This window comes from Zingiber officinale, chromosome 7A (assembly GCF_018446385.1).
Source record: "Zingiber officinale cultivar Zhangliang chromosome 7A, Zo_v1.1, whole genome shotgun sequence".
Classification (NCBI taxonomy): Eukaryota; Viridiplantae; Streptophyta; class Magnoliopsida; order Zingiberales; family Zingiberaceae; genus Zingiber; species Zingiber officinale.
Genome location: NC_055998.1, coordinates 140,093,004 through 140,103,973, shown reverse-complemented (window position 1 = coordinate 140,103,973; position 10,970 = coordinate 140,093,004). Strand labels below are relative to the sequence as shown.

The 10,970-nt window shown below is 37.0% G+C and overlaps 1 protein-coding gene across 1 annotated transcript; it reads left to right on the top strand.

Annotated features, from left to right (window-relative positions):
- The first annotated feature begins 9,210 nt into the window (after nt 1-9,210).
- LOC122002887 (glutathione S-transferase F10-like) lies at nt 9,211-10,768 on the top strand. The gene is made up of 3 exons (XM_042558268.1): nt 9,211-9,432; nt 9,597-9,645; nt 10,101-10,768. The coding sequence occupies exons 1-3, from the start codon at nt 9,286-9,288 to the stop codon at nt 10,577-10,579; spliced, it is 675 nt and encodes a 224-aa protein (XP_042414202.1). The 5' UTR covers nt 9,211-9,285; the 3' UTR covers nt 10,580-10,768.
- Nucleotides 10,769-10,970: the final 202 nt, after the last annotated feature.

The following is a 10,970-nucleotide window of genomic DNA, read 5'->3' as shown; positions in this document are numbered from 1 at the left end:
TCGGTCGGACGTGAGTTAACCTGTTCGTGTAACTCAAACTCTGCAAATAATTCATTTAACTTAATCGAAGATAAGTCCTTGGACACCTTGTACGCATCTACCATGGATGCCCACAAGGTATTCCTAGGGAAGGCGTTTAAAGCATACCTCACGATGTCCCGGTTCTCAACTTTTTGTCCGATTGATGTAGACCGTTGAGTAGGTCTTGTATCCGGGCATGAAGCTGGCTGACCGACTCACCTTCCTGCATTTTAATATTATATAATTTATTGAAAATTAAGTCCCTCTTACTTACCTTAGCGTCGGAGGTGCCCTCGTGTAGTTCTATCAGCTTCTCCCATAGCTCTTTGGCGCTTGAGAAGGGTCCTACTCTATTGAGTTCCTCCTTTGTCAGCCCACATTGTAGCATGCAGGTTGCTTTGGCATCGGCTTCAACCTTCTTTTTTATACTAGCGTCCCAGTTGATGCATGAGACTAGTTCTCCCGCACCGTCACGTGGAAGTTCAAGACCGGACTGGATGATAATCACATCTCGACTTGCGTCTTGAGGTGGTATTCCATCTGGTTCTTCCAATAAGCAAAATCCTCGCCGGAGAAGAGTGGCGAGCGGACTGTGCTAAAGCCTTCTTGGAGGGCCATTTTAAACCTTGCACACAGAGAATACGAAAACAGAATATCTCAGGACTTGATCCTGGATTAGCAGTGCGGTATGGAATTAAAAAAGAAAAGCGAGCTCGAGTGGTGTTGCACCGACTTCAAACAAAAATCAATTCAAACGAAAGACTAGATCGGAATATAGTAATTATACTAATTCCGATCGACTCCGAAAAATTTGCTTGACTGGTGGTTGCACGAAATCGAAGCGACCCCGCTCTGATACCAATTGTTAGATCGAAAGAGCTAGAGGGGGGGTGAATAGCGCTCGTGGCTTTCACTCGTTTCGGATTAGTAAAACACTCGAGAAGTAGCAGCGGAAATAGATAAGATAACAAACACACAGAAGACTCCAAGATTTACTTGGTTCGGAGCCTAGGGCGACTCCTACTCCAAGGCCCGCGATCGTTGATCGCTTTCGGTGGGCAACAACTATAATATTGCAAATCTTTTACAAGCAAATAAGTACAAGTATTAAACTTTAAAAGATTATACCGACAAATACAAAGATGAACGAAGTCGTTGTCGATTGTCGGAGTAGCAGAGTCTAGTTGAAGCTTTCGGAGCAGCGTACAAGATCACAAGTTCTTCTGTTCGAGTTTCGCTTTGAAGTTGCACCCCAAGGCTCCCTTTTATAGCTCTGAAAAAAACTGATCCAGATCCCCAAGGCTCGGGATCAAATTTGACCCGAGGAGGATCGGTCGACCGATCACCGGTTCGGTCGACCGATCAGATAACATTCACCTCATCTGATCCTCTCACTCCGCCTCGATCCGGTCAACTTTTATTCGAGGTTCGGTCGACCGATAAACAGGTTCAGTGGACCCATCAACTGCTCTGACTCAGTCCACTCGGTCTTATCCAGTCGACGCCCAACCTTGGTTTCATCGACCGATCTCTAGGTCCGGTTGACCGATCCCCTGGTCGACTCGGTCCAACCTCTAGAAATCTGTTCTGCTGGCTTGGGGGTTCGGTCGACCGATCGCGGTCAGTCCTAACCCTGCATAAAAATATTAGTTCCTGCAAAACAGAGTTAGAACACAAACGATAATATATAGAAATAAATTTGACAGTCTCCAGACTGTCCGGTTCTGACTTCGGATTTCCAACCGGAAACTCTAGGTCGAACCGACGCCTACTGTTCCCTCTTCCTGGTAACACGTCCTCACCTACTCCACTTAGGAGAGTTTACCTTTGCTCAGCGTCCAGTCAGATGCTTCCGGTCTTCATGTTGGACGTCCGGTCCTTGACCCGTCCAGTTTTCCACCCGGTTCGCGACACCAGGATTTCAACCTAGGGTTACTGCCCCTAAGACTTTTGCCCGAAGCTCCAACCCGCCAAGACTTTCCGCATAGGGTTACCACCCCCTATGACCTAGGGTTACCACCCCTTAGGATTTTTCCTTTGCCTAATCGCAACTAGGACTTTCCTGAAACACTCAATCATACACATTAGATAACACTTAAACTTAACTTTAAATCCCTTTGCCATTGTCAAAACTTGAGTTCGATCGTCGGATGCTTCCCGCACCAACACCCATCAGCGAGGTTCGACAAATGATGTCCAAATAGCCTCCACATGTTGGATCATATTTGGTTCATGGGATTGGTTGCCTCTTATGTTGGATGGGCGGCGGGGAAGCCTTGTATTTTGCGACAAAGGCTGGAATATGTGTGACTACTTCTTTCTTCCGAACTACTTGAGCATCTTCCACATCAATGTACTTAACTACCCTCCCTAATAAGCTTTTGAAGTCTTTGGGAGACTTCCTCACCAAGGAACGAAAGAAGTCACCATCACTAAGTCTCTGGGAGAAGGCGCTCATTAAAATTTCTGGAGTGGCAAAGAAGATATCCATGGCAACTTGATTAAATCGCTTGAAATAAGCTCTTAATGCTTCATTCGGTCTTTATTTGAGGGAGAATAACTCAGAGTAGTCTAGTGGTACCTCTGCCTACTGGCAAAATAGTAAAGAAATGTCTTCCTAAAATTCTTGAAGTTGCTGACAAAGTTCGTAGGGAAACGGTTGAACCATCTTTGAGTGGGACTAGAGATTATTGTCAAAAATACTCTACACTTTGCACTGTCAATGTATTAGTATAACATGGCAACATTTCAAATTTTAGCAAATGATTTTCTGGATCAATTGAACCTTCGTACTCTCCTATGGCGAGCAGCCGAAAATGGCGCAACAATTGATCCTCTACAATTTCTACAGATAAAGGAGTACCTATCTGTTCGAAGGAATCCATAGCAGTGGGGGCCTTTCCTTTTTTAGGATCCCGAGCGGGAGCATCTCCGAAGGAAAAATCCTGGGGTCATTCGGGACACATAGGCTCTTCAAAAGGTGTTTAAAACAAATCCTGATAATATGCAATCGAGGATGGTGGGATGAAGGGGAAGTTGATCGACTACCATGGAGCAAGGGGAACGTCGCTCGACTGTTGAGGAGCAAGGGGAAAGCCAATTAGCTAGTCTGGCCATGCCCTTCAGCCCTCTGTGTGGACCCCTATTATAAATAATAGGGGGCATTTGACCAAGGAAGCATGGTTGCCTGTAACTGTTCCGTCAACACATATGCCTTTGCAGCTACCATTAAACCAAGATCCTATTGCGTTAAGGTGACAGTTGTGAGTCTTCCAACATCTTACATGTTCACGTTTCAGAATCAAGTGTAATTCTCACAAACGACTTCAAATTTATTCCTGTATAAAATCGGTGAAGATAAACAACTAGTGAAGTGGATGGCGTGTTAACTGCAGGATGACCTCGAAGTGGGGGAGTCTAAAGTCTCGAGCTAGCTTGCCACGTCACAAAATACCAAGAGAGAAAGAAATGTCAATAGACGGGTCAGGGATGGGTCCTCGACGTAGTCACTCCGACGCTCATGTCAATTTCGTGGCTAAATCTGAGTAACTATAAAATTGGTGGCAATAAACAGTAAAAAAACATTATAAAGCTTACCTGCGCATGGAGAAGGGATCCCTTATATAGCACTTTGGTCATTGGCTCATGTAACGAGGTGTCTCATCATGACAATGTAACCTCCAATGTAACCTATTTTACCACCATGCTTAAATGGTACATGGTCTTCTCCTCGTAAGGATGTCTTAAGTATATATAGGTTGTAAAGATACATTTCAGGGATCTTGCGACAAACTTCTGCATGACATTAAATGAGATAATGGACTGATTTACCAAACAGATTAATGGGACTTCAGTTGTTATCCTTCAATGGTGAGCATATATCACTTAAGAGAAGGCTTTATGGGTCCGTAAATGAGGAATTTAAATCTGTATGGACCTCTAAGGGGTTTGAGGCCTTAATGGGCCCCTAGTGATGTTTCTTTAGTGAAATCAGCCTTGTTGGAGTTTGATTAGACCGGATGTGCTATTATATCCGATCAGCTTTGAGAGGTTGAACGTTATTGAGGTCGTCGTAAGGAGGTAGGACTCTTAGCAAACTTAGGGTGATGTTTGAAGACTCAACTACCCGACCAGTAGGTCTTAGTCACTTGAAGGCTCAAGGAATTTGTTCTGCGCCACGTCTGTTCAAACTTGGGAGGTTAGGCCCCTTAAATATCCAATTGGAACCATCCAATCGATGCAGTAGAGGGAACCATCTTGTGTACTCATTAAAGGACTTGAGATGATTGGCTATTCAATCTAGGATTTGTGACTCCAATCAATATCCGGTCGGTGCTATCTGTTCGACTTTGGAGGATTTGCTCTACATCCCCGGGGGGTTTACCTTTTCCCTCCGATCGGCCTTCAGGAGTCATATTAGGACTAGGATACTTAAGTTAATCTTTCTTAAATTTTGACCTTCACATCAACTACTCAACTTAATACTAAGGTGCTTAAGTTGATTTTTCTTGAACTTTGACATTCACTTCAACTAACCAACTTGACTTTACCATCATAAGGGTCCTACTTCATTCGCTATATCAAGTATCATATCAAGAACTTTTGTAATTTTTGAATTTATTTGATAGATGAAGTATGTGGTTGGATGGTCTATTTCAGGATTATTTGTAAAAATTGGATACATGGTATACAAAACAAAAATTTATAACTTTAATATTTATAGTTACGAAAATATTCTTTTTAAATGTAAAGAAAACGAATAATAATAGGATACAAGAGAAGATAAAAAAAACTGCAATTTGGATGTCACACTTGCTGTTTACTACGGTGAATCGAGGGCGAAGAAGGCTCTTCCTCCATTAGTAAAATAGGACAAATTTATTTAAAATTTTAATTAGTAAAATTTAATATAATTATTTATAAAATATTATTAATGATATTTAGTTTTATTTATTAAAATTACACTTGCTGTTTACTACGGTGAATCGAGGGCGAAGAAGGCTCTTCCTCCATTAGTAAAATAGGACAAATTTATTTAAAATTTTAATTAGTAAAATTTAATATAATTATTTATAAAATATTATTAATGATATTTAGTTTTATTTATTAAAATTACACTTGCTGTTTACTACGGTGAATCGAGGGCGAAGAAGGCTCTTCCTCCATTAGTAAAATAGGACAAATTTATTTAAAATTTTAATTAGTAAAATTTAATATAATTATTTATAAAATATTATTAATGATATTTAGTTTTATTTATTAAAATTATCAATTAATATTCTTAAGGTATCTCTATGAAATATTATTAGTAAAATTTTAAAAATTTATCCTAAACGTTCAAACATAATTTGATTAAAGAATAATATACTTATCAATAAATATTTTTAATTAACTAAATAAAGGTAAACTTCACTAATAAATTATAAACTATAATACTAGTTAAATTCGACAATTAGTGGTAAATTATTATAATACTAGTTAATATATAATTTAATAATTAATTTTTAAAAAATACTAATTAATTTTAACTTCGATAAATTATCAATTAATTTTATTTGGTCAAAATATTTAACTAATTATTAATATTTTTTAACAAAATAGTGAATTAAAAAAAGGTTAAAAAAAGAGGGTTCATATGATTAATCATGCCAAGTAACGTTGAATCTGAGATGATCGATCCGGCTCTATAAAAAGTTTCCATTGGCCGATAAGGTAAATCACAAAAGTGCATATGGAGACTCATCCTGATAATTAACATACTCAAGTCCGTTATTAAAGAGAAAAATTCTTAATAATTTGAATTTCAAATTCTAAATCACTGATCTCACGATATCATTCCCCCAGAAAAAAGATTCATACATAGGAGAGAGGCACAATAATAATGATATAAAAATGATAACGGAAGAGAAAAAAAAATAAAATTTAAAGAGAAATAATATAGAATTAAATATATTTTTATAAAAAAATTTACACATACAAATCTCTCATATGCCCAAATTTTAAAATATTTTTATAAAAAATAATTACTAATAAATATCACCAATAAATATTTTAAATTTTTCAATCAAATAACTAGTAAATCAAATTTTGATCAATTAAAAATAAAAAATTACCATGAAACTTTATTTTGACAGGAAACAATTATAAATTACAAGAGAAATCCAATTTTACCTAATAAAAATGAAAACTATCGGCTAAATTAAACGTTAGTTAGACATAAATTTAAAATTATCAGCTTGAATTAAATTTTTGAGAAAAAAAAATTAAGATAGTTAAATATAATTTATTGGGACATAAAGTAAAATATTATTGATTAAATCTAACCAATAATAAAAAAAATTAAAAGTTACCAACTAAATTTAGGGGGTGTTTGGTTCTTTCCTAGGAATAGGAATCGGAATGAGAATCATTGTATTGTGGAATAAGAATGGGTATAAGTATGGATATCACTCTTAAAAACAATGTTTTGTTAGTTGCATATTTTCTATTGGAATAAATCAAATTTTTTTTTTTACCCTTAAAGGAAAATAAGAGAAAAAAATAGATGTGAGAGAAAAATATGATGAAAGGGAATGATGAGAGAGAAAGTGTGATGAGAAACAATGAAGAGAGAAAAAGTATGATGAGAGAAAATGAGAAAAGAGAGTGTGATAGGAGAGAGCATGATGAGATAAGACGAGAGAGAAAATATGATGTGAGAGAAAGTATGATGAGAGATAAAGTATGATGGGAGATGATGAAGAGAGAGAAAACATAATGAGAAAAATGAGAGAGAGTGTGATGAGAGAGATTGAGGAGAGAGAAAGTATTGTGAGAGAGAGTGTGTGATGAGAAAAAAAAAGAACAGTGAGTGTGATGGGAGAGATTGAGAAAAGAGAAAGTATGATGAGAGAGAAAGTATGTTGAGGAAAAAAAGAGGGAGTGTGACAAGAGAAATTGAGTAGAGAGAAAGTGTGATGAGAGCGAAAGTGTGATGAGAAAAAAAAGAGAAAAGAGAGTATGATGGAAGAGATTGAGTAGAAAGAAAGTATGATGAGAAAAAAGAAGGAAGAGAGTGCGATGGAAGATATTGAGGAGAGAGAAAAGTATGATGAGAGAGAAAGTGTAATGAGAAAAAATAGGAAAGAGAATGTGATAAGAGAGATTTAGGAGAGAGAAAGTGTGTGATAAAATGATGAAAGAGAACAAGGAAAGAGAAGTGATATGAAAGAAAAAATAAATAAATATATTTTGATATTTGATATTAAGAGAAAATTTTTAATTTTAGGTAAGGGTATTTTTGGAATAAGAGAATATTTTGATTGATAAAAATAGGGTAATGACTCATTGAAGAGGAGGTACATGAGAATGAGTTATTACCCAATTTCAAAGATTCATTCCCTTATTTGTATTCCTATTCCTATAATCCAAACATTAACAATGACAATCAATAATTATTAAATAATTATAATTATTGTTCAATATTTATTTTGACCGATAATTTTATATATTTATCGGCCAAAATTCATTGATAATCTATTTTTTTTTCATCCTCAATTTTTATAATAAAAAAATAACGGAGATTATAAAATAAAACTCGAACAAGGTTACGATGAGTTTCTTTTTCTTTGGAGGTTTTAATTCACGTTAAAATTAACTTTTTTTTTTTTAATTTTAGCTCTACAAATTACGATAATCACACGTGATCTGACAATTACGTTATTCGGAGTTGGGTACTACTGTTTGCCCTTTTCCCAATATTTTCCATTGGTGTGAAGTACACTGACACATATTCTTGCGATACTTTTATTTAGAGTTGGCTAAAGACAGACACAATTTAATAATATGACTAGCAGACAAAATTAGGTGAACCCCCTTTGAACAGCCCGTGGATGAAATAATTTTAATTTTAAAAAATATGTAATCAAAAGAAAATTGGGTAAATATCAAAACGACATTCTCTCTTTGTTTTTTATTTCCCGGAATCGCATCTTTTTAATTTGTAATCGAAAGAACGTGCATCCCATTTATTACCCAACAATCCTCAAACATACTATTTCGATATTATTTTTAAGTATTATTATTATTATTAGTAACATATTATTTTTACGTTATATATATATATATATATATATATAATATAATATAATATAATATATTATATGAATACATATAATCCTTATTTTATTCATAACAAATTAATTTATTTTTTTATATTAAATATTAAATTAATAAGAACATATACCACTGTACTTTATTGCCGGCATAATGTATTTAGATTTGAGATTAAAAAGAATCATGAACTTATTTTTTATATAAAAAAAATTATTAATAATTTTTAAATTTATTTTTAGTATGAAAAAAATGATAACAACTTAATTTAATTTTGAAAGTGTCAAGATTCTTAATTAAATCTAAAATATTCTGTTATCCAATTTCACGGGTCAATTATATGAACATGATAAAATTTATATGGTAACAAATGTAATTTCATAATTGTTACAATATATATTTAACATATTAAAAATACTTAGAGTTGTTGTAATATAGATTTAATATGTTCATCGAACATTCATTTATAATAATAATTATGAAATTATAATTACCACAACTTAAATTCTTTTTACACTTTCGTACAATATTCACCTTCTAACCATTATAAAATCATAATTATTACAACTTAAACTCATTTTGTTCCATAATATGTAGATTGTAATGATTATAAATCGTAATTATTATAATTTAAACTTGTTATCAGCTATAATTTTATAATTATTATAATACTGATTTATTTTAATTCATACGATTAGAGGTCGGGTTGAATTAATCGGAAAAATGACGTAGCTACCCTCGTCACACACCCCTCACCGGGGGTCAGTGGGGCCCACCCCCTGAGGGGTGAGGGCAGTGCCGTCAGGGGCAAGGTCGAATTAACCATCGTTTTACAGAGGCAGGTGGGTGAGATATCTTTTTAATTAAAAACAAAAAAACAGACAACCACTCGATGTCCTTTTGGATTTTTGCAAAATTTATCATCTCCCCTTCCAGCAACCAGTCCGTGCCGCCAAACCAAATTAGGTGAAGACCGTTTGAACGACCGGTGCGACTAAGCCATGCGCCATCAACCGGTAAACGATCCCCGACCGGTGAATTAAAGATCTCCCCCCTGGTCTTCTATAAATACGCACACTGGCACACAGAACCCCGGCACGGTCGGTTGGCGCACCAAATTAAGCGTACGTACTTTACTTACTAACGACCTCGGAGGAGGAGGAGAAGAAGAAGATGGTGGTGCAGGTGTACGGGAAACCCCAGGCCGTGTGCCCGCAGAGAGTCATGCACTGCCTCGTCGAGCTCGGCCTCCCTTTCGAGCTCGTCCATGTCGACATCGACGCCATGGAACACAAACTACCTGAGTTCTTGGAGAAACAAGTAAATCGATCAAAATACTACTAATATCATGGAATTTAAATTTTTGTTTTTTTTTCTGTCTCAGAGGTCTCATACCCTAAAGATTCGATCCTGACCGATCTTGATAGTATTGAATTTATGAACTAGACTCTAAACTCATTCATTGTATCTTTCCCCTGTTTTAGCCCTTCGGACAGGTTCCTTACATCACCGATGGCGACTTCGAGCTCTTCGGTATAATTTAATTCCCTTTTTGTTTATTATTTTTTAAAAAAGATATAAGTTACCCTGCGGCACACTCCGTACGATTTGATATGGCGCACAACAAAATTAGTGTTGGATCGCGACCGAATTCCGGTCAAATCGTAGCTAGAATTGACAGCGCTATGTCTGCTAGCGTCGCGGCCAATTTTAGTCACAAAACGGCCGCCATCTGGCCGGAATCCGATCGTGATCGATCAGAATCCGGTCGTAATCGGATTCCGACCGGATCGTGGCCAAAATCAGCGGCGATTTTGGCCCGCTTCGTCTTCTCGCACCTATTGGATCCATCCAGCGGGCGATCAGTGGATCGATCCACCGCATCGCTCCGCACGGGTGTATTGCAGAGTAATATTTTCATATATATATATATATATATATATATATATATCAATTAAACAAAAATATATAAACTGAGCTGCATGCAGAGTCTCGGGCGATCGTGAGGTACCTGGCGGGCAAGTACGGCGGGCGCGGCGGCGGGGCGCCGGAGCTGCTGGGGCGGACGGTGGAGGAGCGGGCGAAGGTGGAGCAGTGGATGGACGTGGAGGCCATCAACTACAATCCCTGGGCGTTCCCCGTGGTGTTCAACCTGCTGGTGCTGCCCCTGCGCGGCGCGCCGGGGGACAGGGAGGCGGCGGCGGCGGCCGTCGAGGAGATGAAGCGCGTGCTGGAGGTGTACGAGAAGCAGCTGTCGAAGAGCAAGTACTTGGCCGGGGACGAGTTCACGCTGGCCGACCTGACCCACATCCCGGCGACGCGATACGTCGTCGAGTTCTGCGGCGCCGCCCGCATCTTCGAGGGGAAGGAGCGAGTCAAAGCGTGGTGGGAGGACATCACCGGGCGTCCGGCGTGGAAGAAGGTCATCAGCTTCGTCGAGTCCGGCAAATCGAGCTACTCTCCGTAATCGATAATTAATTAAAGATATATGTGTGCTTTAATTTCGGTGAGAAGTGCTTGTGTGTATGCTTGCTGCAATAATTATGTTCCATGACCGCTAGCTGTTCTAAAGAGTATGCGCCACTATACAGCAAAGACAGTGTACCCCCAACGAGTTTGTGTTTGTATTTCCAATAAGTAATTATGGTGTTAATTATACAGTTTGACAAATAATTAACAATTAATATATATATATATATATATATATATATATAGAGGATTGATATCAATCGGCGTTTTTTTATTTTTTTTATTAGTTTTTAAATTAAAAAATAATTAAAAAATTTCACATTTCCTTATATAAATTTCTAATACATTAATATATCCCCTTAACATATTACAATACTCAATAAATACTT

Excerpts from the sequence above, each read along its gene's own strand:
- LOC122002887 (XM_042558268.1), top strand. The coding sequence starts at position 9,286 with ATGGTGGTGCAGGTGTACGGGAAACCCCAGGCCGTGTGCCCGCAGAGA. Across the intron at positions 9,433-9,596 it reads CTGAGTTCTTGGAGAAACAA|CCCTTCGGACAGGTTCCTTA; the intron begins GTAAATCGATCA and ends CCCCTGTTTTAG. Across the intron at positions 9,646-10,100 it reads TGGCGACTTCGAGCTCTTCG|AGTCTCGGGCGATCGTGAGG; the intron begins GTATAATTTAAT and ends AGCTGCATGCAG.